This window comes from Xiphias gladius, chromosome 11 (genome assembly GCF_016859285.1).
Source record: "Xiphias gladius isolate SHS-SW01 ecotype Sanya breed wild chromosome 11, ASM1685928v1, whole genome shotgun sequence".
Taxonomy (NCBI): domain Eukaryota; kingdom Metazoa; phylum Chordata; class Actinopteri; order Istiophoriformes; family Xiphiidae; genus Xiphias; species Xiphias gladius.
The window spans coordinates 20,532,252-20,558,635 of record NC_053410.1 but is presented as its reverse complement, the minus strand read 5'-3'; the positions used below and the strand labels follow the sequence as shown (position 1 = coordinate 20,558,635).

Genomic DNA, 26,384 nt, shown 5'->3' with positions numbered 1-26,384 from the left:
GGGGGGATAGAAATGTATCTCTCCCTGCTGTTTTAGGACTGGTTGCTTCAGATTTAACTTTTCCGCTGCTGTGGATGGAGAAAGTGCTTAAGAAGGCCATAGGTTATCCATCTCTAATCCACCATTTCAGATCAGACAGTCATAAGCTCTCCTCTGTGTTCCCCTAGGGTGTTAAAACCAGACCATTGGGCTGGATTATATCACAGAAAGGAGACCAATGTGTTAATCACAAATTAGAGGCTAAGCCTGAGTGAGCAGGTCAGTCTGAGGTCAGTTGCTCAGCCCTATAGGGGACTTTCTGTGTGAAAAGCCATGGCTTACCACTTAGTAGCCCCAACATAATCAGGCAGGAACAATGTACAGTACTGTAATGTGTCAAGGTTTCCCTGAGCTGAATGTTAAGAAAGAATCCATTCAAACATCACTGACTGTTCAAGTGTACATTCACTGCATATATGTAAGTATACCTTATGCAAATACACGTCCACACACACACAAGCACTGCTCATATAACGCCCTTTTAATGGGCACTCATACGACACACAGCCAAGATTGGTCCATTTATCTGTCTTCAGTCTATGTGGGAAATCTGTGATGAGAACAGAAATAAGTGCCATCAGGTTTTTCCGATTCTAAAATGTTGCCTCAGGGGAATGCTGTCTGAAAATGGGATGATACACGACCTTTGCTATGTATGACTAATACTTGGCTCCTAAACACTGTGTCAACAAGGTGTTTTATTAAAGACACAGCAAGAAAACACAAAATGGCAAAGACATTACAAGATTTATATAATGAGAAGGAAAATTTAGAAGACTAATTGGATTAGAGAGAATCAAAGGAATTCGCTGACCTTATTAACTGTCAGTGTGACATTATGACTGGCAGACTCACAGAGAACAAAATGTATAAAAGAGTTCTTTATTTCTAGTAAACATGAATACATGTGAACAGGTTGGACGTTTTTATGACGTATGTTTAAAACATTCTTTCAAACTGCTGTACAAAGCACAGGAAGAGTTGCTATAGATCAGTACATGAGAGATGGGATGGTCTAGAATATTGTAGCCGTGTAGCAAATATCCGCTTTAACGTCATCAATATGAGAGGAAAAGTACAATGGGGGAAGGGGCACAAATGTAACATCAAACATTAAAACTTGTACAACTCTGAAAAGTATACTTTTTAGACACACAAAGGACACATACATTGTATGTGTTAAATATTTTCGTTTGTCAGGACATAAAAAGCTAACTACATCATTCACAGATTCAGCAGTCTGTTTAAATACCTTATTTCTACAAAGTGAATTTACATTTTTTTTAAAGTACAAAGTGCAAATACTATGTTTTCCATTATTGCCGATTGGTGAGGGCAGATTCTCCATGTGGGAGGGGAAATCTCAGTTGCTGGCTTTCCCTTGCTTCTTCGAGGGATTCTGAGGAGAGAAAGTTAAGGTGACATCAGTTTGACACGTCATAGTTTGTTAGCACGTAGTCGGACAACTTTTTTAATGATTGTGTATTCCTGATTCAGTAGGCACTAACAGAGCTAAAACATTATTTCAGTTAGACTGCAGATGCGCTGCTTATTTCTTTTTCAGTAATTTTATCCTTTAAAATGGGAGGAGTAGTTTACTTACTAGTTTACTGGGAGATGAGCCTTCTCCTGCTTTGGCACCTGAGGGACAAAAAAAAAAACCAAAAAAAAACCTCAACAACCATAATATGAGGAATATTGCAGGTAAATTCAAGCATCAAAGCAAACTACAATTGACCGTTCAATAAACGCTTTCCCAATGGGGCCTTGATTTCAAACAGATGTGAACCAAGGCATGCTTCTTATTTCAAACAAGCTATGGTCAGTTTTGCCAGCTGAAGTGACATCTGTTGCTGGTAGATAGTGTTAGCTGTAGCTAGCCATTAGACATTAGGTTGTGTTGTTCAGCTCACCCTCTTCTTTGGTCACCCCGAGGCAGCCCATCAGCTCCTGCAGAGAGAGCGCCTTGTCGTTGCTGATGTCACAGTACTCCACAAACTTCTTCACACACTTCTTCGGCTTGGATTTTTTGCGCAGAAAGCGTTTGAAAGGCTTGATCTCCTTCTTCCCGATGTTCCCACTGGAGTTTTTGTCCAGCTGACTGAAATACCAATGGACCACCCTCTCCTCCAGGGTGTGGCTGGGGTCAGGCTCGGCCATCCTAAATGACAGATATCAGTTCATGAGTTCATCAGCTAATAAATGTCTCTCCATCACTTCATCCAACTCTCTAAAATAACTCATGTCACCGGAGTTCAATCAGTTGCCATGGATCCAGCAAAAATCTGTGTAGCACACAGTAATTTTGTGCTGTTTTGTAAATGATTGAACCCACTGATATACAGTCAGGTACAGAAGTGTTTTGACATTGACATTTTTTGTTATTTTACCTCTGTACACCACCACAATGGATTTGAAACAAAGCCATCAAGATGTGATTGAAGTGCAGACTTTCAGCTTTATTTCAAGGGGTTTAAGAAAATTATTATATTAACTGTTTAGGAATTACATCCATTTTTATACATAGTCCCTCATTTTCAGAGGCTCAAAAGTATTTGGATAAACTATTGTAATTATAAATATAATGATTATGTTTACTACTTGGATGGAAATCCTTTACAGTCAATGACTGCCTGAAGTCTGGAACCCATGGACATCACCAAATGGTGACTTTGCCGGGCCTTTACTGCAGCTGCCGTCAGTTGCTGATTGTTTGTGGGTCTCTCTGACCTCAGTTTTGTCTTCAGGAATTGCAAATCATGCTCAGTTGGGTTCAGGTCAGGTGACTGACTTGGCCATTGAAGAATATTCATTTTCTTTGCCTTGAGCAGCTCTCGAGTTGCTTTTGCAGTATGTTTTGGGTCATTATCCATCTGTTATATAAATTTTTCAATATTTTGCTGAATCTGAGCAGATAGTATAGCCCTATACAGTTAAGAATTCATCCTGCTACTTCTGTCAGCAGTCACATCAACAATAAACACCAGTGACCCAGTTCTACTGGCAGGCATACATGCCCATGCCAACACTGCCTCCGCCATGTTTGACAGATGATGTGGTATGCTTTGGGCTCATGAGCCGTTCGTTTCTCCATACTCTTCTCTTCCATCATTCTGGTACAAGTTAATCTTTGTGTCATCTGTCCAAAAAATCTTGTTCCAGAACTCAGCAGGCTTTTAAAAAAAAAAAAAAAAAAAAAAGATGTTTTCTGGCAAAGTCTAATCTGGACTTTCTGTCCTTGAATGTTACCAGTGGTTTGAACCTTCTGGTAAACCATCTGTATTTACATTCATGAAGGCATCTTGTGATTGCAGACCTTGACAATGATATGCCTACCTCCTCCAGAGTATTCTTGACCTGACTAGATGTTGTGAAGGGGTTTTTCTTTACAAAGGAAAGAATTCTGTGTTCATCCACTTTAGTTGTCTTCTGTGATCTTCCAGGCCTTTTGGTGGTGCTGAGCTCAACAGTGCATTCCTTCTTATTAACAGTGTACCAAATTGTTGATATGGCCACTCATAAAGTTTCTGCCTTCTGTCTGATAGGTTTGTTTTGTTTTTTTAGCATAATGATGGCCTCCTTCATTTGAAATGACACCTCTTTGGGCTACATATTGAGAATTCCCATGAACAGCTAACAAATGCAAATTCAACACTTGGAATCAACTCCAGACCTTTTATCTACTTCATGAAATGAAATAACGAGGGAACAGGCCAAACCTGGCCATGAAACTGATTGTAAGTTAATTGTCCAATTACTTTTAAGCCCCTGAAAATGGAGGGACTATGTCTAAAAACTGCTGTATTTCCTAAACGGTTAACGCAATATTTTTGTTAAACCCACTGAATTAAAACTGAAAGTCTACACTTCAATCGCATCTTGATGGCTGAGTTTCAAATCCACTGTGGTGGTGCACAGAGGCAAAATAACAAAACTTGCGTCACTGTCCAAATACTTATGGACATAACTGTAGGTGAATGATGGTAAGATGAACAAATGTCATACCTTCCGGCTGATGCTGGATCTGTGACGGCGTGCACCATGTCTGTTGACAGTGCGTCAAGAACACTTGTCAGAAACTCCGTTTTCTTTGCCCCAGGACAGCCTGGAAAGTAAACCACAGATACCTGAATGAGTGTGTGTGAGCATGCGTTATACAGTTCATATGGAAGTAAGTGAATGCATGTGTCAGCAAACACAGAAAAATGACCCAGCATTACAACATGTGTTGTAATGTGGAATGCTGCCGTCATAGGTGGCCTAATAAATGTTTGGGGAGGGACGTCATGTAACAGGCAGCGTTGTGTTAACGTGAACAGCACATAAAGACAGCAGAGAAGAAAATAAACCCAAACAAGAGTCTCACAGTTGTCTTTTACTCCCTCTCATAAAGTGTCAGACCTCCCCTCATCTGGAGGAGGAAGAGGGTACCTGCCAATCATCTCAGAGGCCCCTGAGAAGTTTTGACAGCTGGAGGCATAGATGATGTTACTGAATGTTGTATGTGTGGACAAGAGGCTCCATTCAGCAGGCAAGACTCATCTGAGACATCAAGGGGAACAAATATAGTCCTGAAAGACATTGTGTTAGGATTTTGTCGTATTTTGTATGTCTTTAAAGGTATGCATCCAGAGATCGGCAGACACAACAGCTGATCTTCAGTGTGTAGTGGGATTACTATTTGTAATGTCAGCCAGAGAAGAGACTGATATAATTAGGTCATAAACCTATAAAGTAAAATCTATCATTAACTACCCAACTAAAACCAACAGAGAAGCGTTATTACATGCAGAATGGCGGGAAAAAATTAAAATGAGGGACAACTGGAGTGGAATGACCTTAATGATAGTAATTGCCTGTTAGGCCATAGAGTTTTAAGAGTGAGGAGGCCAAGGTTGTTCTGGAAGAGCTGAAGGCTATGGAGGCCGGAGAGATTCCTGGATTCCCCTTGCGGCTCTTCCCTGCTTTCTCACAGTCTGACTTCCCTCTGATATTTTGCCTGTGGAGGAGAAAAAATTCTCTGCAGTTTGCTACTCTTTTTATGGCCTGGGCCTGCGGGGCCAGATTCTCTTGTGTTGGAGATAATAGCATGCTTTGCCCCTCTCTAACAGGTGGCGACCAGCATTGGTGTAAACACCCAACACCCAGCTTCCACTCCACATTTCCCAAGTAGCACAGGGCTTTAGCAACCTGCGCTGAGCTGTGGGCTGAAGCATTCACATGTCCAAACTGTTTCACAGTCTCCTTTACATGCTGAACAGACTTGCACTTAAGTTTTAGTAGGTCCTCCCTGGACCTAGCCCAGTAAAATATCTGACCCACCTGTGAATGGCAAAACTGGTGCCTTGCTGAGCCTCTTGTGGTAAATTAGTCTAGACAGTCACACAATTGCACCCTCAGAAGGCAAAGTGTTTTTATCTGGCTTCTGACTGAAGAGAAATTTGCGGGATGGACTTGTTTGAGGCTTAGTGTTTTTTATGGAGAGCACACGTCCTCTCCGTAATGCTGCAGGAATCTGAGCGTGTCTGCAGTTCATTCAAATGGGAAGCCATCAGGTAAGGCTACAGTCCTTTCCCCTTGGCAGCAAATTTTTTTCTTGTGGGGGCGAGACAGATCAGCTTCTGTCTGTCTGGACACTTTTTTGTTGAGGGGCAGGACACAAATGTTCTTGCTGTCATTCGAAAGAAATTGAGTCTGGCTATTTTCCGTTTGGTTCAAGGGTGCAGCATTAAACATCTGCTGTCTTATTCCATAATGATTATAATTATGCAATGGCCAAGTCTGACAGATGCAGGATGGAATCAACTTGAGAAATAATTACATTTTTTCCGGTTGAGAATCTAACATCTACAAAACGATTCACACTCCTCTATATGTCTGCTGCCTTTAGAAATTGGCCATTAAGTGCATGTTTGGATGTGCGTGCCAGTGTGCTTGGGTCAATAAGAAGCAGTGTTTTCCATGGAGCCACATGGGGCAGAGCCTTATCAGCACTCACAGCTGCAGCTCCCACTGCCTGCCCCAATGCTATCCCAGGATCCCTCTCTGGGTAGAAGGCTAGTCCGATACCCTGCTTTCCCCTCCTGCCGCTTTCAAGGCAAGTTGCTCCTTTCTTGTATCTCGCCCCATAACCTTTCAACACCAGCGCTTCAATAGCAAATACACCTGAGCAATGTGAAGGCAACATTTATAATTATCCCTGGTTCATACATTAACAGGGTTTACGGACGTTGATGCAATTGCTCGTAAAAAAAACAAGATACTGCGTTTTTTGACTGTGTCCCATCATATTTTATAATTGGAGACCTTGCTGATGCGGTGCAGGTTTCTTTGACAGGTTTAGAATGAAGTCTGTGTACTTGTGTGAGCATCTGTGTTAGGTGACTGCATGCTTGAATAGGGATATTGATTTCTCTCCTACCACATGGTGTTTAAAAAGGTGTTTTGTTGGGCGTGATGTCTTTCTCGTGGGATGGTTCCCATCGCCATCACACATTTTCTGCTGAGAGAAACTGTAATTTTCCCTGCTCAATATACTAGCAATAATATACACCGTCAGTGCCACTGGAAGGCAAAGACGAGTAACTATGGAGCTATATGGTCTATGGAGCATATATCTATGACTGTCTATCTCACTGTTTTATGCACACTATACAAGAGTCCTCGACGCAGAGACAAAGTTCTGCTCTGCTGCTAAATACAGCACCTGCAAGCAGAGAGCACAGCTCTGGCTCAGCAAGCTGTTACGTAAACAGTTATAGATGGGACGCGAACAGTGGTAGCTCTGTTCATGTGCTGCTGGATTATTAACATGTTTACCAAACCACAAAAAAAACTGTAAATTTGCCAAGCACCATTCAGCTTTAAACTGTGATTTTGTTGTACGCAGCACCTGAAAGCTATAACTCTGCTTTGCACTGGTTTTATGACAAGTCATGGAATTACTGATAGAATTAAATACAACGATATGATGATATCTATCATCTAGCATTTATAAATGTAATGAAGCAAAGCTGAATGCACACCATCCACAGGGAAATCTTAAAGAATATTTGAACATTTAGTTTCAAATTAGAGAAACAATACTACATCATTATACTGTATCTTTTAGTTCTAAAATAACCTGATATCTTTGATTGACCATCCTCTTACAATTTAGGAAAACTGGATTCAAGATAGCCTTCCAAGCTCTAAGAGCCAAAACAGAGTCTCAAAAAAAAAAAAAAAAAAAAAAATCACACACCCCATATCGGTAGGACAACTAACCTTGTCAGTGATTTCCAAAACTGTTTGTGTGTGTGATGTGTGTGATACCACTATTATTAAGGTTTGGTTAGGTTTGTGGTTTGAGTTGGGGAAAGATTGTGGTTTTGGTTAAAATACATATTTGGTTAAGGTTAGGGATTGATAGTGGTCACAGTTAAGAGAAACCAACATTGACTGTTGGTGGAACACAGGAAGTTTTGTTGACTCACCCCCTCACCTCCTCCTTTGTCACTTGAATGTAAACCTATGTTGTTTTGGGGTATTTGCTGAAACTGCATGTTTTTTCCTGTATTATTTCTCAAAATCTGCCTCAAAATAATGTGAAATGTGATCATTTAATCTATCTTCAGTTCAATCCATTTGTAAATTCCACTTGGATTTCAAAATATAAATTTTACAATTTAAAGTCTCAAATCCTGACAAGCAAATATCCATCTAACATAGCAAACACAGTCTCACCTGTAACTAAACCCACCCCACCACCCCAAAAATCCCCTCCCGCCATCAAATTTACTTATCTACACTGCTGTCAGTCTTTTTATCACTACCTATCTCTGGCATCCCATTATCCATTATCTCTACCTCTCCTCCCCGCTGTTTTTGTCCTCTGTGCTATCATCCCACTATCCTCCATCTCCCGTGACAGTTGAAGATTAATCCTCCCCCTGATCCGTCTCTGTCTCCTTGCTTATTGACAAGTGAGGGGCAGTATCTGGGAATCCTCAACTCTTTATCAAGCATTTCCTTGACCAACAGTTCTAATGATCTCAACACACACACACACACACACACACACACACACACACACACACACACACACACACACACACACACACACACACACACACACACACACACATTGTTATCACAACCTTGGAAGCGTGGCAGCAGTTGGAAGCCAGCTGCTGAAAAACTTCACCATGTGGTCTGAACAGAGAGAAAGAATAGAGTCCAATATTTGGAGACCTACCTTGAAGATGTCTGCTTCTATAATGGTCCTTGGGTTTAGTTGGGTGGGCCCTGGCATTGCTGTCGCACTTTGGCTGTTCATACCTGTGACAGAAAATACACTGTGTGAGAAAATTCAGATTGATTCAAAGTGAAATGGGTGAAAGGTGTTGTTTATAAAACTATCCTCATTGTAAAATCAGAGAGGAATACCATGTTTTTCAATTACTTCCATTCATTTAAATCTCAGGATTCAAATAATTGTTTTGTGGCAAACCAGAGGCTGTGAAACACATCCAGGAAGAAGGGAAGGTTTGGGGCTGGTATAAGGACAGAAAGGGGGAGGGATGGTGAGAAAGAGAGAGATAGAGGGGGAGAGGCAGACAGAGAGCGTGGGACACAAGGAAGCTTTCACGACCTCCCTTGGAGAGCTGGTGGAGTCCCGATTGCTGCTGTGCGACTGGGCCAAAAGCTGGCCCCGGACAAGGAGAGAGAAGGGGGAAAATCCATGCTTCCATATGTGTGCTAATGTGCTGTCTGGCAATCTGCCTGGAGCCTTGTTAATCTGATACCCCACCTTGGTGCTCAATAAGAGTGCACCAGTGCCCTACCCTGCCAGTCTAACTGACCTCTGACCGGCCACTTACCAGACCACTGAGTCACTCTGTCTCATCAGCAGTGGAGATGGATGTCTGCATACTTATGTCAGACTTACGGGCAATTTCTGAATCTCAAATATAGAAGCTTCTATTTGTTGTTGGAAAGTTTCTTTATTGCTAACAATTTCTTCTAAATAGAGAATCTTCTATGAAGTTTGCATGATTACAAACCTGCAGATGTTCAGAACTGTTCAGGGACATTTTAGTGCAGAAGATATTTGCCAACAAAGGGCATGAAACTGGGTCATCCAGTTGGACAGCCTCTTTAACAATTGGCCAGTCGTGTTAGGGTGGCTAATGATCACTTACCTGCTTTGTGTAACAACTGTCTGGTTTGACTGCCACAAATAACCGAGCAATAAATTCCAAGAATCTTTGTAAATTAGGGTGAAAATACCACAGATAAGCCCTAAAGTACCCGTATAACACATGAGTTTTGTACAGGTGAACTCTCTCTCACCTGGTGGAGGTCCCAGGTATGGGCCGTCCAGTGTCCACCAGCACGCACCAGCAGTAGCCGGTAGAGGGGTGGCATTGGACTGGCTTGTACAGTCCTCCTTGGGCACAGTCTGGTATGAATACAGCATCGTTCTTGTGCTGCTTCGCCTCTTCCTGGGCAGACTGCTGTTCCTGGTCACATGATGAGGCTGGAGAGAGGGGTCAGAGGTTATAGAGGAATCAGCAGAGGCATAAATGGATCGGTCACACAAACACACACATCCCGCCTGTAAAGACAGCATTTACTTATTTGGTCCAGGTTGTGTGACATACACAAGGTTGGCAAATACACACTCCAGACACACATATACAAACTCAACGTGAACAAGAGGGTCTGTTAAAGTTTAAACTTGGTCAAATTCCTAACCAGATCTGGCTAACACATTTTGGATTTATACAACATGCAGTATATTTGAAATAATTTTGATTTAAAAGCGAAACGCATGCGGATGCTCTCTTATTAAGCTCTAATCATTGCTGCAAAATCCCAGAGACGGAGGAGGAAGACAAAGGGGAGGAGGATGAGTGCTTGAAGACAGTGTGTGTAGACTGCTATATCAGCCCCCTGTGGCACTGTTTACGGACATTAACAGGCTAATGACTACATACAGCTCCCTATGCCCCAAGTTAAGTAAATATTTGGACACTCAACTGCCCTCTGTGGATGTATGTGACAGAGAGGGAAACAGACAAGACATAAGCAGAACAGTGGTCAGTCGGGCCTTTGCCTTCACACACCTACAAACAATGACACACTACTGCTGGGTAATGTGAAGTACCAGGGATCTTTATGTTTACACATTCAAAATTCACAGGGAAAAATGCAGTACTTCCTGGGCTTCATGAGAAAGATGGGGTTTTGCAGACCCTCAGCAGGATCTAATCAGACTTTTTTTTTTCTGTGCAGCAGCCTCTGTCTCTGTAGTGCAGCTCTCCAACAGTGATTTGAGTATTAAACTCAGGGATGGAAGTGGAGCGCTTCTGGCCATGAGGGCTTTCATCACCAATCTCTCCCTCTCTTTGCTACTCGCATCAAGGCTCGGAAGCTACTGCGGGATTTTGGATTACCCTTTTCTTCGTTTATTTTCATTAGAGATCTTTACCCTCACAAAAGAGACCAATTGAAATGCCTCCCCACTTTCTCAACCGACTGTCTTCGCTCCAGTTCCTCCGTATGGACTCTCTTTGTTGGGGTGGGTGTTTTTTTTTTTTTTCACCCCAATACCTCAAAGAGCACATGGTAATCAAAACCATCAATGCTGCATTTCTCAGGCTTTTTATTGGCTGTAAATTATGATAATGTGATTCACACACAAATGCACATATGCACATAGGGTTCTCATCTCTGGGTCGGCCTCAAAATTTATGCAGAAAGCAATATATTTCCTCAAAGAGCAAAGAGGCAACCGATCTGTACAACATAAATGTGCATGTGTGTAACAGGAGAGCAGAGCGGACTAGCCAAAAGAATAGGAGATCCTGTGTTTGTGCCATGTGCTGATAATTACAGATATGCTGCAAAGCTCAGAACCACAGAGAAGCAGATCCTCAAAGCCTGACGCACTCCAACACCAAGATGTATTGGTTTCACAATCCACCATCTGTCCTTAAAAGACAGGAACAGCCTAAAACCATGATTGCTCACACAAGTAGGAAAAACACAGAGTGTGCTTTCAGTTGAGGTTTGCAAACACCCGATCGCTGTCATTAAAGAAAAAGTGGTCTTTGAAACTCACATGGTGCTCTGGTTCTATTGTTCTGTCGGCTGCGAACCTGCTCTGTCCACAGAGTGGGGTACTGGGAAATGATGTCTGAAAGAAATCACAGAGACAGCTTTATTAGCTTCAATTGAAAACACACTCATTTATCATCTGAGCCAAACCTGGTGGTTCCAAAACTCATAGACTGTAAAATGCACATCAAGGTTATTGTCTCAAACTGCTGGAGAGGATGTGGAGAAAAAATTGCATATGGCAGCTATGGCCAGAAATATAATAGCAAAAACAGAAGTAAGTAAACTATGAACATGAACCTCTTCCTGTCTTATCAAATAATCACATTAACATAAATCATAAAACACCTATTCTTTGAAAAAATAAGAGGGTGACAAAAGTGCTCAAATGCAAATTTACAAAACGAGATTGCCTCCCTCTCACAGTGATGGATTATTTTTATTGCACTAGTAATTTAGGAAGTAGCTTTCTTGGCCATTTTGAAAAGAAGTGAATGTAGCAATACCACAATATAGAAATACTCCATTAAGAACACTGCATTCAAAACTTACAGGACAGATGTATTAGCAGCAAAGGATACTTTAAGTATCAAAGGTAAACGTAGTCATTTGGCAGATTTGCCCCTTTCAGTTATATTGGTGTATATCGTATCATAGGATTCTAACTGATGAATTAACATGAAAGTAGCATTGTAATGTCGACTACTTGATATAGAGTTGGTTATTTCTATCTGTAACAGTGCATCACATTTTAAAGATGACAATAGGTTTTATATGAAACATTTTAATATGAAATATATATAATAATATATAAAATGTAGTGGACTAAGAAGTACAATATTTTTCCTCAAAGGCATAATGGAGTAGATGTATAAATTGGCATAAAAAGGAATAGCCTCAAGTAAAGCACAAGTATTCTACCACAAATTGTACTGTAGTACAGTTACTAAGTAAATGTACTTGTAAATTCAAAATTACACATATTCTTCTTCAGATGACAAGTTGAATTCTTAAGCAATAAAAACACAACCTTGCTCAAAGTAACACTCAAGCGCTTTGTTGCCAGCTTACTTGATTTGATATGACCAGTAGCTTATGATGGCTAGCTAGCTAATGTTAGACATATTGCTATAAAACGGACATATCTGAGTAAATTTGCTGACTTGACGACTCTTCTCTACTTGTGCTACTGTTACAATCTTATAAATTTAAAAATGTTTTACTATCACATTTTCCCCAATGACCTTTTTTGAAGAATGTGTCTGTAGCTGCCTCATGTGCGGGCTGCTTTTCCCTTTTAAGAACATTTTGGTGCTATGCCTTTAAATCAGTCAGTGGTGTCTCAGTAAATACAGGTGCAGTGTCAAACATTTTTTACTCACAGTCTGACGGATAAGAGCTCACCTTCTTCATCTGCAGCAGGCTGTGGATCCACCACAAGGCCAGTCTCATCTGCATTTAGAATTGAGAATATTTGCAAGGAGACTACAATTACAAGAGTAAAATAGATTAGAGAATACTAAATTATATGAGATTTGCACATTGCCCGGCCAAGAGGGAAGGAGGCAGAAGTAGAGGTAATGAGAATTAGAGGTGTGTGTGTGTGTGTGTGTGTGTGTGTGTGTGTGTGTGTGTCTGTGTGTTGACAGCTGAAAGAGGTGACGAAAGGTAAGAAAAGGAAAGAGGAGGAAAACCAGAGGTATAGTGGTCATATATTTCCATGGCTTTCGCTTCATGCAACAAGGGAGATCATTTTGCTATGGAGGACAGATTGAGGTCAGTTATAATGAATCAGGAGATGATGAAGACAAGTTGTCCCTGATGTTCTTTCTCCATCCTTCCACTACCTGCATATGAGTTTTGAGAGCTGTGTGAAGGTGGAAGGGAGACACAAAAGGGTTGAAGAATGCGGTAGCCAAGTCTGAGACAAAACAATTAACAGTGGGAGAATCAAGCTCAGTGTTTGTTTGGTCTCCGTTTGTATGATTTGCGGTAGGAGGGAGATGGGGACTGAGGTTTTGAACCGCTTAGGGTGAAACCACGGCCGTAGGTGTGGTTAACCTCAGTGTGGGTCACTCATTCTGCTCAAAGTAAAGCTCTGTTAATGCATGAATCAGGGCATCTCTAATGGGTGGCTCCACAAACAGGGGTTTAATCTTAAACTTATTTTCTTTAACAATGATTTCTCCATTGCAAAAATCGGGATTTAATGCAAGTTTTTTATGCCAGCCATTCATCTTCTCAAGCAAGCTTGGTGGATAAAAATACATGAAGTAAGTGTGAATGACGGAGGCAGACATGTTATTACTATGCTCACTCCGCATTTCAAAAAAAGTATTTATGATTTGGATTTATGATAAACCCCTAATTACCTATCTTTACTTTGCAGTCTTTTACATGACTGCAACACCTCTTTTAGCATCTGCCAGGAAACCCAGAGCTCCATTTGTGGTCATACGGCATTAGTTTTACGGCTGTTTGTCAGTCGTCAGCTGCATACGATTCCAGCATGTGAATTAATTTGTCAAGTCAAGCACCAGAACTGGGTTTATGGTAAAGCATCTGATGTTTAACTTTACCAATATTGTGATAATAAAAGTGCAGCAATGGCTGCTGTGGAATTCTTAGGTACTGATGGGCTTCTGCTGAATCAAAATATTGATGCAATCACCGCTATTTTCAGGGCTGGCACACCACAAATCTACAGTTTATTCTGCTTTTCACCACCCTGTTTATCCAGCCAGTTCAGATTAAACCACAACCCCCTTCTCCACCTCCTTTCCGCCCTCATTCCCTCTCCCACCATCCCTTCTTCTCTCTCGAATTTTTGCATTCCCACTTGATCTATGTGTAATGAGTTGGCCGGGCTCAGACAGACACTATCCCCAAGACTGTTTACAGTATGAGAGGCGCAGACGTAAATGTCACACTGACAGGAATAACCCATGTGACAAACACAAGTGGATGGATGCACTCTCTTTAAAACACATGCACACATACATGCAAACAAAAACGCACACATGCACACATACACAATCACATAAGGAATTGATTTGAATCAACTCAAATTACACTTTCTTCTTTCTGAGTCTTCAAATCAAACCAGTTAAACAAATAGTCTCAAAGATGAGAGTAAGATATACAATATCTGGAGTGGAGCCGGAGGGAAACTTAGTGGTTCTATATCTGGAAGAGGGTAGAAGTTGATGAGAGTGAAAGTAGGGTGGAATATAAAGTGTGAACATTTCCTTGTATCTTATGACACTGTTGCTGAAAAAGAACCAAAATGAAGAAGGATAAAGTTAGACAAGAGCTTCCGATTATTCAGTGTTCGTCCATTCCGGCTGCTCCCATGCCATTTGGCTGCCTGGTAAAGATAACAGGCGGTTATAGGCGCTGTAGCCGCTGGTGGTGTGCATTAAAGCTTACCGCAGCCACTCTCCTTAGACTTTTTACTCAGTAACAGACTGCTTTTATATCAGCCTTCAGGCTGTTTGCACTTTTTCGAATTGACAAAATATTAGAGAGGCAAGCCTTAACAAGCGACCTGCCCATCACATCTCTAACACAGATGCAAGCAAACAGACAGAGATAAAAATGAATACATACACACGTGTACATGCATGCTTAGATGGGTACATACATGCACATGGACAAACATGAAAGCACACATGCACATAAAGGAGTCAATATGCCTCAGAGAATGAATTTTACTTGAATTAAAGTCTCACCTGCTTTACCTGGCTCTCTTGTGGTAGCTCTCTCTTGTTTTGATCCTGAAAAGCGACAGGTTCGAATGAATTAAAAATTCACCACCATACACTCTTTTCATGTGTGACAAAAGACAAAAGATCATAAATCGTTGGCCTCATTTTGTGGCATAAGAACAAACAGCCACCAGACTTAAGAAAGGAGTGAACCACACTGGAAAACTTTTCTGCCTCTTTATTTTAAAATGTCATTAATTTTAAGTGGTTTTTATCCCTTACACACTGCATGTCACTGGAGATGTATTTTATGAAATTTTCAAACTTCATTTACAAAGCTATAATTAAAGTACAGCTGGCAATTACAACTACTGCTGCTGCTTCTGGAACTTTCTCACCATTGAGACAGCAGCGACTTCCAAGGCAGCCACACGGAGACGCAAAGGAAGGACATGTGGCATTGGTTATTTGATTGCTTGGCAGACGCCACCCTCCAAGAACACTTAGATTTCTTACAGTTTAATTATGTTGCTCAACTCTGTAGCAAGGATTTTCTACCGGGCTTATTTACACTACAGCCCCATGCCTTGAGCAACACTCAGTCCTAGGGTGGCCCTCAAACCCTGTGGCCTTCAGTCTAGTCACTGACCACTTTCCCCACAGGACTGAAGATTACCCCCCCCCCCCCAAACATGGAATGTCATGTTTTGCCATGTTGAATTCGATTTATCATAATTGCTTTGTAAAATTACAGAAACCGCATTTGAGTACAAATTAGTCATTTTAAATGTCATACATTGGGTTTATTACACAATACGATTCCTGTACTAGTACAATGAATTGCAAATACAGTATGCATAAGTGTATACATTATTTAAACTTTCCCATCGTAAGACAGGTTGCGAGGGTTTAACACACCTTGGCATCGAGGTTTTTTATTGGCCACTGCTGAGCCACTGATGGGTCGGCCATTAGGTGTGACACACCAGCAGTATCCAGTGTAGCTGTGGCACTGAACCTGCAATCAAAACGGCATGCAAACAAAAAGTCAGCACAAGCTAAACCATGGAACGCATCTGTAAGTTAAAAACTCATTAATAATAAAATCCATGCAGGAGAAAAGAGCGGTTCTTGCAAAAATGGACTCATGGTGCTAAAGAGTTACTCTTTTCTACAGTGGCCTCCCTAATCTAGTCCCGTGCCTCATATTTAAAAGAAGTATCATTAATGTTATGTTTTTGTTACCTCGCTATATGTACCATCAGGGTTGCATACAGGCACAAAGACCTGTGGGAAGAGCTTCTTGGCCTGCTGCTCTGTGTACTTCTTCTCTGCTACACATCTGGATGTATCTGAGGAGTACCACAAATCAACAGAATCACAACACATGATTCAACCCACAGCTCAACTATTTTCTTATGCTGCACAACTATGAAAACAGCATATTTAAAAAGTCAGCAGAAGAAGATGTTGAATCTCACAGAGGATGAAGAATGAAAAAAAAATGCAGGGAGAGTGGAGAAACAGAGGGGAAACAATTCAAGACATTTCGGAAGTGGCAGATACTTGTGTGGCTGGGAATAGAACCAACACCCCCGTTCTTATTAGGAGCAAGTCAGGCAAGCCTGCACAGCGCCTGGTGGTAAAGCCATTACTGAGCGAGGCAGCTCGTGCTGCTCCTGTAGAACATTCCAGTCACCCAAGAAAAGGGCTGATGCACAGGGAAAACCTGACCCTTCCTTAATGTCTCTGAGTCTGTCTCACTCTCCTCCTAAACCTCAACCGTCTCCTCAGTTCAGCCCAAGCTGACCCCTAAGTATTTGTTGATATGAATGAGGGTCAGCAATGTTTCACCTATGTGCACCTCATGTCTTTTCACATCCCTCTGTCAGAGCCATGGCTCATCCTGTCATTCCACAGCTGCTTCATCTCACCTGACCAACAGCACCAGCTGTACAAACTCTCAGGAAATGTTGGGCAGCAATGGATTTAATGGTAGCTTGGTGTGACACGTTAGCTGCCAAGCAGTGCTCGTCTTGCTGGCAGGTCCAAATCACATTAAAACAATGACTCATGCTAAGTCTAAAAACGTTCACCAGTTTGGTCAGGAGGCTGCATGTCGCTGGCATATCTTTCAGTAGATTGTCCATTAGATACATGCGGGGGAATGTGCACTGGTTTCTCTCAGTCTGGTGTTTGTGTGTGCCACTGTCACTGGAGAGGAGAGGGGGGAAAAACGCTGGATCTTCCGGATGGGGGAAAACAGCGAATTGAAGAGCTCTAAACTTAGCTCCAATGGAAAAACCAAAAACCATCGTCCTTCTCCAGGGGGCTCCGACGAAAAAGCTGACTGGAAAAAATGACAGGACACTTGAATCATCTGAGCACAGTGATAGAAAACAAATGTGGTGCCAGTCTCACCATCCTTAAACACAATCCCATCTCTGTGCTTTTAGGCCAGATCAGCCCTCTGGTTTATTCGGGTGCTGACATGGCTGCTACTGCTACGTCTTTCACCCCGGCCGTCCAGAAGCAGAGGGGGGTCCGAACCCTTATACACCCGATGTTATTGACGCATACAATACGACTTTCATGGACTCTCGTCCCTTTCAGCTTCCTGGCTGGAATTCTCTATTCTGTGTCCCGAAACTGTCCACCACATCCAGATGTCCGCTTAGAGACGTTGCCATAGAGACACAGCACGGGCATAAAATCGTGGAATGCTTTTCCATTAAATGAGACTCCTTTTTAAGCAAACCCCTTTGCTCACGCTCCCTGCATTAGTGATCTAATATTGTAATATGTAAGAATGGGGCATTGTCCCCAGTCTGTAGAGCAATGAACTAGCAGTATAGAGTTAGTGAGAGGGGTGGGGGTGAGAGGGTTCAGGGCTGCAACATTGGGGTGTATGGGTTCTTCCTTCCAACGACAACCAACAATGAGCGAGTCTGTGAGCTGCCTGACCTCATTGGCTCTCCTTCCCCTTTCGCTTTTCATCTCCAGTCCTCCATTGGTCACGTATGTACAGGTTTCCGTCTTGTATGATGAAAATGGGATGGTCAAAATATTTCATTGAAATGTCCTTGCCTCTGCAAAATAATCTGATTTCACAGAGCTGAAGCCATTTCAAATCAGTGAGGAAGTTGTTGGTCCCATGACACTGTTATGTATTTCCAATGTACCAAAACATGAAAACTGTAAGATAACAAAAATAATTTCCACTGAAAACAAAACAAGTATAGTATTCTGTTAAATTAACATACATATCCTTCATCAGTAAAATTGGTTTGAAATTATGAAACCAACCAGCCAGCAGCAAACCCCTCCACCCACTCTCAGTGTGTCAACCCCACTCGTCCTCCCAGCACTCAAAGAATCAATTATGCTGAAATGAATTTAACCCACAAGTTTCTACTGTGACCCTCTCTGCACATTTGAGATCATCAGGCGTCGCTGAAGCGTGACTCGTGACCTGACCTTTGCATGGCCCTCGGATGACCTCCAACTGGGGGTCGCGGCACTTGGCTCGGAGGAACTCGCAGCGAGATGTGAAGGTCCTGCCGTCGGAGGCGCAGAGCGGCTTGCGAGGAGCTCCGCTACATTCCATGTTGCACTCCTTATCCTGGTCCACCCGCAGGAACTGCATAGGTGAGAAAGTAAGAGATAAGCAGAGAAAAACATCTGGTAAACGAGCCATTTCTGGGCATCAGTCAGCTCTGCGCTAAAACATTTTAATCTCCACAACAGGTGTGATTCTGGAGGGATTTATGAAGACTAAGGGTTGGACCGTTTGTAGGGGCAAATGCGTTTCATAAAAACAGGCTACTACACCAAACATAGGACAGGTGTCCATTAAAAAAGCCATACAAATAGTTAATTCTGCTTTAAAGCTTTTATCAGATTTTCATAAGAAAGTGCAACATCTTTTCATAAATACACTACAAAGCACTGATAAACAGCACAACACAAAGATGAGGCAGTGTCACTACAAGCCTGTCAGGGTGCAGTCATGATTTGTCTTTGTCTAATGGGCTTGGAGAAGACTTGAATACCTGTGCCAACACCTGCACAGGGATTCACCTGGAATCTCTCCTGAGGATGTTTTACTCAGCCATGACAAGAGAAACAAGGACGGAGACTTCATGCTGAACACATTGGATCACCTGTGTCAATGCCACCCATTGTATCTTCCGCCGTGGTATGAAACCTCCTTGCCAGGCCACACAATGAGGCGGTGGCGCTGGTGTGGGGGGTGGCAACAAGCTGTGACTGCTACAATGAATGAAAAACCAGTGAATGATAGAGTGGCTGAATAAACTAGATGTCAGGGAGCTTTGTTCTGCCACAGTGTGAGTGCTGGGTTTACATAAAAATTGCGTGATTCATTCAGTCTGATGGAATAATGGATAGAATGGAAAACAAACTCTATACCCATGCCTATGCAGGTGCTGTTTTCAGTCAGTCATATCCAAAAATAAATACCTCTCTGAACTCTTTTTGTCTTCTCTTATAATTAAATTAGTTTCACATATGAAACACTATAATTATTCATTCAGTTTTGCTCTTTTGTATTGTGAAGTTTGTGGTCAGTTTTAAGTGGATGCACGGATATCCATAATCTGTCTGAATGAACTCTGTCAACAATTCACAGCAGATGCATAGACAGACAGAACTTCTCTCTTTTACTTACACATACACACACACCCACACACACTTATACTATGGCACAAAGCAGAGAATCAAAGCCCTCGCCTAAAGGTAAGCCATAAAAAGCTTATGAGTTATCAAAAGAAAAGGCATGGCAAGATAGAAGAAGAAAAGACACATCCATGAAGAGGGTGGGATGATCAGCAAAAAAAAAAAAAAATTGTTATGTCTGACATACTACGAATGAAGTGAGAGATGAGGTTTGATGGCAGCCCTCTGCATTCAGATGAGTAAGGCTTCAGGGCTACATGCACCTGGAAGAGGGTTGTCAGGGAAGGCAGTGTGGCCCTAGGCCAGGGGGGAGACACAGCCCACTCTGTCAACCCTGCTCATCATAAATCTTCTGGGGGGGGGCGTTCAAACACATCAGAGGAGGAGATGAGGGGGGAAAATTAGTCTATTGGATTGAATGAAATTATTCAAAGAAAATTTTTCTTACAATCGTTTTCTTCCTATGCCTTTACAAATTTTGTCTATCACAAATAATTTAGTATAACACCAAAGGTATCTTGACACTGCAGAGCTGGCTGTTGGCTTCATAAGTACTGCCTGTGTCCAAATCTCAACACTCATCCTTCATCTTTCTAGATTTTCTAATATGGAGTGTTATATTTCTTCTTCCTTTGGTAATTACAAAATATGAGTAAATGTTGCCCATTTCCAGCAGTTGAAGGTAACTAATGAAGTACTGTCTTTAATTTTCCTCGTGAAATGTGGGATTTTATTTATTATTTGTTGGGAATTTTATGACTTTATTCAATAGCAATGGTAGGGAGATGACAGGAAATGTGATGAGAGAGGGGTGACATTGAACAAAAGGTCCCCCTCCAGACATGAACTGGATGTTGGTGTTCATGGTGAGCGCTTTAACACCTAGGCCACTAGAGCACATCAGATACTAGATACTTTTTAGGTTTTTGGGCTACTAAAACGTTTTAAAATCAAAAATCTGAAAGAGAAAATTCCTACTCACATCCACATTAAAGCCATAACCTGTAATGGCGGGTCATAAATGGACATTACTTCACTTGGCAGAAAGGCAGAAAGGTTGGGTACCACTGACTGAAAGTAATGCTGTTTTGACACAATCTGGAGGATTTTCATTTTAAGTTTGCTCTTTTCCATTGCAAAGTAATCTGTGAGGAAGTTGCCACTTTGCAGAGTATCACTGAATTTGAGAGAGGTTGTTTGGATGACTTGATTCCTTTACTCAAAAGGTCACAAACAGATGCCACATTGGATCTCATGAACTAAGTACCTGCTACTTAGAAGAACTACTGTTATACTTTGATATGAACAGTTAAAATATAGTATATAGTATAATCTTTACAGACAATATTACTACTTGAGTGGGATACTCTAGTTATTTTTCTTCTGCCACGTATTTCTTTCATGATTTATCTCTATAAACTGGAGCTCTAACATTTCCTTGCCCCTCCCTTGTTAGTGTCTCTGAGTTTCTTGGATCGTTTGCATCATTGCATCTAACTGACAGTCTCCCATCGGTACCCTCCCTCCCTCTCCCCCTGTCCTCCCACACTAGTTAGGACATCTTTCTGCAGCACTGACCTCGTCTCACCCTCCACTCTGTCTGTCACAGCTCACCCCTTCACATAAAGTCCAGCAGGCGTGACAGGCTGTTCTAAAGATGGTTTTTCCAGAAGACCGCAACCTTCCAAGGCCACTAACTGCTCTGATAGTGTCTAAGCGCGTCCAGCCATGCTTGGTTGTGGACCGCCAGCTTCGCCAAAGCCCATGCTGGCCACCCCAGTGCTCACACTACACCAGCATTATCAGCATCAACCCTTGTCAGCCAACAGACTGACAACTCAAACAGGGTCATTCTGCATCCCAGCATCCTGCTGGATGTCCACTGTACAGCACAGAGCAGAGTGCGAAGTGCCTGTAAGTTTATAATAGAGCTCCAAGAACACAGCATGGGAAAACAGTTAGCCATGAAATCAGCCACCCATGAAATCAACCACCCAGAATCACTATCAGGCATCCAAATGTTTATTTCACAGTCAAAGTTGGCCACATTGCAGAAGGAGAACAAATAAGATGTGAAAACCAGTGAGAGGAAGAAGCACCAGAGACTAATGGTGTGTTGAGGACCTCTTCCTCCTGTGCCCTCCTAATGGTAGTTAGAGGTCTCCTGCAGATCTTTGTGTGTTTGGCCTGTGGTGATGGATGAGCGAGGCCCAGGTAGAGCCCTGACACTCCCCTGATGTCTCAGTCTAGCCTCGTCAAGCAAGCACCATCTTCATGCACAGCAACACGGTGGAGGGTGATGGATGGCCATCACATCAGCTACACTGTAGCACAAGCCTCCACCCTTATTTATCATAAGAGGAGACTCAAACAAGACAGAACACATTATGACTCAAATCAATTTATTGCTCAAATCCTTTTCTTGTCTACTTCCACACAGCTAGCTGTCACTTTCTCCTACTCTGTGTCATTTGGGATACTTCTGTCAGTACACTTTCATGTAGTACACTGTGTACACTATGTACATGCTTGCGTACTGCGTGGATTTCAACCAAGTAGTGTTGTCTAAAATCAAACACGGCCATTGTGAATTTACCAGAAATGATGACCACCACTGTTTGCTAGCTGCCTAGCATTCGCGTTATCATTCACGGTACCAAATCATTACACACTGCTAAATTAACTTCTAAACATACTGATTGCTTCTATCCAACAACAGTATTTTTGTACATAGTGAAAAAACACATTGTGTAGACATGTATAACTTAAATTTTTATGGTGCAGTGATCATCGCAACAGCTGCAGCTTCTTCGGCTGCCATTTTCACAAATCTGAAAATAGGTTGGTGGTGCCTCCTCTTCCGCTACGTAACCAAGATGGCAACCATTGTGGGTGAGATGTGTCCAGCGTTTCATACTCAACTTTTTGACCGTTATGAGCACACAATCCGAGTACTCATAATGCAGTGCATGTTGCCATAATTGTCAGTGTGAAGGCACTTATGCTCTCAAAATAGTAGGTTTAAGTACAGAATAATGTGAAATGAGACAAGTTGTCTGTTTTTCTTTATCTTTACTTTGCTCTCTTTTCTTTCATCATATATTTTTTTCTTTACGTGATCTCTCTTGGAAGATGCTTTTTGCATCTGCTCATATAATACAAGAGGTTGGCAGAGGAACAAGAGACAGGCAAGAGAGGGCGAGACGGGCGGAGGGTATGGGAAGTTTTTTTTCCAAGACCAACCAGCATAAAAAAATCAAATCCTATTACCTCCCCCTGGCTCTGCAGCATTGTGAGACTGAATGGAATACGGAGGAGGCGAGACTCCAGCAGAGAGCACATTGTAGGCTGATAAGGGCCTTCTGGGCTGTGGGGCCCCCGCTTCCAGCACCCCGAGAGGCCCCTCACACCACGGCCCCGCAGGGTCAATGGGGGCCCCAGCTGAGAGCCATGGCAAATGTGTTAAATGGCCTTGGCGGGAGTTTCCTGCATGGATGCTAGGATGCAAAGGGGATCATTAGTTTCCAGCATGGTGGAAAGGGAATAAAGTGACAGCCTTTAACCAGGCTACTAACTCAATCAAAGGAAAAGGTATTTAATTGCTGTGAAAGGTGTTAAAAAGAAAGAGAGGTGGTGTGAAAGGCCACCGGTGGTCATGTGACAATAAATAAAGTCTCCTTGGGCAGGTGCAAAATTTTATGAAAGCAAAGGGGGCAATGGAACCCATGTGTTACACTAAAATTGCCCAGTTTTGAAAAAGAGGCAGTCAATTTTCTATTTGCCCTCATCTTTTCACACGCTATTTCATAGTTCCATAAACCGTGGAAAAAAGTCTGTTTCTTGAATAACCTGGGCAAATATCCCATATATTTAACTGTCTGTTTGACCTCAAATATGCACAAAATATGACTTGGAAACAATTTCTTGAAACCAGCAATAACTCTCCTGTGCCATTCAAACAATAAGCCATTAATCACTCACAAAGTCCTGAAAAACTAGTCTAGTCCTCCACGTGCTATTTCAATAAAGAAGGTCTAATGAACCACAGTGAGGAGGTATGAAACAGAAACAGTTACCACTAAAACATGAAATGAAATAGAGAAAGTTTTTCACTCTTATAGTGATATTCAGAGCATAGTGGGCACTGTGTCATATCCAAACACACTGCAAACACAGCTGTATCAGTATAACATTTACATCATCAGCTGGGCAAATATTACCACCCATGAGATTTTAATCAAGAAACACTGACTGATTATCTGTGCTCATACGATCTGTTCGTACATGTATATATCATGGTGAAAATTGAGGGGGAGCATCTGCTCAGTGTAATACTTCCTCCCACATTCCACAACTCCATAGTGCCATCAGGGAAAAGGGATCTACGACCCTTCACCTGCAGGTTAACAACTCATGGCCATTTGTTTCCAGTTGGATATTAAAGCATCTTCACCCGGACCATAAATAACGATGCTGGAGGAGGCGGCTGTCACTTCAACCTCTAAATTAAGGGGGAAGCCTCTGACATTGCACATTCCGCTCTCTATTATTCCTCCTGCAGCACAGTACCTGCACTTGATCTTGGCCATGATATTCCCCTTATCTGCTTTAAAGATGCATTTTCTCCCAAACTTGGAGGAGAACTGGACATAATGCACTACTGCTGCCACTGTAAGCAATGCAATGTGCTTTGGTGCAGCAGACCTTCTGACACTGGCACCTCAGCCTCAGAGCCACTGGTACAAGAGTGAACGGGACAGAGAGGTAGACAAGCCAAGAATCAGGCAGGCAGGTGAAGGCACTAAAAGCAGACCACAGTGGTGCTGCTAACAGACCATTCAACTCCTCACAGGCAAGCCAGCAGCTTTGCCAGTGCAGATACACTGTGCAGAGACCCTGAAACACAGGGAATTGAGTCTAAGTTTCTGCCACATATGGAACATATTCAAACTGTGAAAAACTCTTTTTCTGGAGAGAGATTACATCTAAAATCATATCAGCAGCACGGGTCATAATGCTGTTAAAATTGTTTATTCAAGCATTTCTGATTATTAGAGTAAAAGCTCATTAAAAAAAAAATCACAAATAAAGCATGATGGACGCAAGGTTTATGAACTAACATACTGACTTAAAAAAGAGGACTTGTTTCAGGACTACAACTTTCTGTTGTAAAAATGAATTTGTCGGTGCGTCTTGAACTTTTACGCGTGGAATTCACAAGCATTTCCTTTGTTTTAAAATCATTATTTGCAAATGCATATGTTTGAGGCATATGCGGGGAAGTATGGGGGTCTTCCTACCGTGAGAGCGGAGAACTTTTGAGCGCGTCCAGCGCACAGCAGACAGAGGAAGATCAGTAGCGGACAGAAGCGCATCCTGACGCAGCGTGGCAATAACACTCTCCAAATTACGCACGGTCCAAAATTCACTCGGTGTTGCCTGGACTTCACCAAAGCACAATAACTGTCTCTGGAAGACGACGAAAGTGTTTAAAATCTACAGTACTCCTTGTGAAAAAAAGTTTGTGGTGGAGCGGGGGTTGCTGGTTTATTTCACTTCGTCTCCTTGGTTTCGTCTGCCAAACCGTTTGTGTAGACACTCTCCTTATTTCTGGCAGTGCGATAACCCCCCCCCCGTGTCCCTGACCTTTTCCCCTCCCTCGGTGTCTCTTCTCCCTCTCTCCAATTCGACTTCTTTTTCTCCACACCCCCTCCTTCCACACTTGATTTTGTGAACTAGATCCCTTATCGGATGCAGGCAGTTCCACAGCCGGTAGGTAGGTAGGTGTAGGTTTAGAGGGACTCCGTCTGCTGCTGGTAGCTGAGGCAAACACGTCAGGTATTCTTCTCTTTCACCCCCCCCCCCCCTTCTCCTTCAAAACCACAACAGGAATCCCTTTTTCAGAGGACCTTGTGATGATGTTCGATTGGCAAAGAGAGGGTGGGATGAGACAAGCTACTGTCTGCTGGGAGGGTCAGCAAGGAGAAGAAACGCAGTCTGCGCTCAAATTCTCATAATGCTGGACACCTCCTACACACACACACACACACACACACACACACACACACACACACACACTTCAATATACAATTTGGATTTTCTCGATTCCTTCTCAGTCTCATTCTCTACAGACAGATACCCAAAGTTCTTCAAATTAACACAATACACAAACAGAGACGAAACAATCGGGTATAGGGTTCTAAAAGCAAAATAACTTAGCGATCTGCCCTATTGACCGATTTAATATTGCACACAAAGCAGTGGAAGTCAAACTCATCTGAGTAGCAATAGTAAATAATTATGATCAATACTGAAACCAGATTTGGACGGACATGGTCAATTTACATACATACACCTCTTTACAGACTTAACTTTGACAAGTCTGTGGCCATCTGAACCTTCTTTATTAATGCCGAGTGGCACCTTGCCTCTATAACGCCACCTAGTGGTATACATAAATAGTTGCAGGCCGACTGGCATTTTGTATAATCATCAGCGAGGATGTTGTAAACTGCTCATCTACAGACCCATTTATACTCTTGTATTCACTATATATTCTGTGAGCTGCACGAGTTACAGTTTTAAGTACGTGTTTATGTTTTTTTTTTTTTTAATTTTGTTAGTTTTATAATTCAAATTCCCGATCACACAATTTTATGTCTGAATTCAAAGGCAGCAAATTAAGTTAGGGAAATACCTAAGTAATATAAAGACAATGATGCGGACTTATGATTCATTATGGCTCCCTAAATATGGGACATTTTGACATGTCAAACTAGTAGGCTAGCATTATTAACTTCATCGCATTGCGATAATTGCTGGAAAGGAGTCATTATA

At 42.1% G+C, this 26,384-nt stretch overlaps 1 protein-coding gene across 2 annotated transcripts; it reads right to left on the bottom strand.

Annotated features, from left to right (window-relative positions):
* Positions 1 to 856: 856 nt before the first annotated feature.
* On the bottom strand, positions 857 to 25,147 carry smoc2 (SPARC related modular calcium binding 2). Of its 2 annotated transcripts, none has more exons than XM_040139372.1 (13): positions 24,848 to 25,147; positions 18,327 to 18,489; positions 16,095 to 16,201; positions 15,768 to 15,867; positions 14,874 to 14,918; positions 12,547 to 12,594; positions 11,147 to 11,221; positions 9,373 to 9,559; positions 8,276 to 8,358; positions 4,045 to 4,144; positions 1,953 to 2,200; positions 1,643 to 1,680; positions 857 to 1,438 (listed from the first exon to the last, which is right to left on the bottom strand). In XM_040139372.1, exons 1-13 carry the CDS (start codon positions 24,920 to 24,922, stop codon positions 1,403 to 1,405), a joined length of 1,305 nt encoding a protein of 434 aa, XP_039995306.1. In that variant the 5' UTR covers positions 24,923 to 25,147; the 3' UTR covers positions 857 to 1,402. The 2 variants fall into 2 exon arrangements, with proteins under 2 accessions (XP_039995306.1, XP_039995307.1); XM_040139373.1 differs by having other exon boundaries at positions 14,883 to 14,918.
* Between the last annotated feature and the right edge of the window lie 1,237 nt (positions 25,148 to 26,384).

What these genes read in the sequence shown, in the direction of transcription:
- smoc2 (XM_040139372.1), bottom strand. Translation starts at nt 24,922, where the DNA reads ATGCGCTTCTGTCCGCTACTGATCTTCCTCTGTCTGCTGTGCGCTGGA. An exon ending in TAGAAGCAGACATCTTCAAG is followed by an intron (nt 4,145 to 8,275) that starts GTAGGTCTCCAA and finishes TTTACTTTCCAG; the next exon opens with GCTGTCCTGGGGCAAAGAAA. An exon ending in GCTCATCTCCCAGTAAACTA is followed by an intron (nt 1,439 to 1,642) that starts GTAAGTAAACTA and finishes TTCTCTCCTCAG; the next exon opens with AATCCCTCGAAGAAGCAAGG.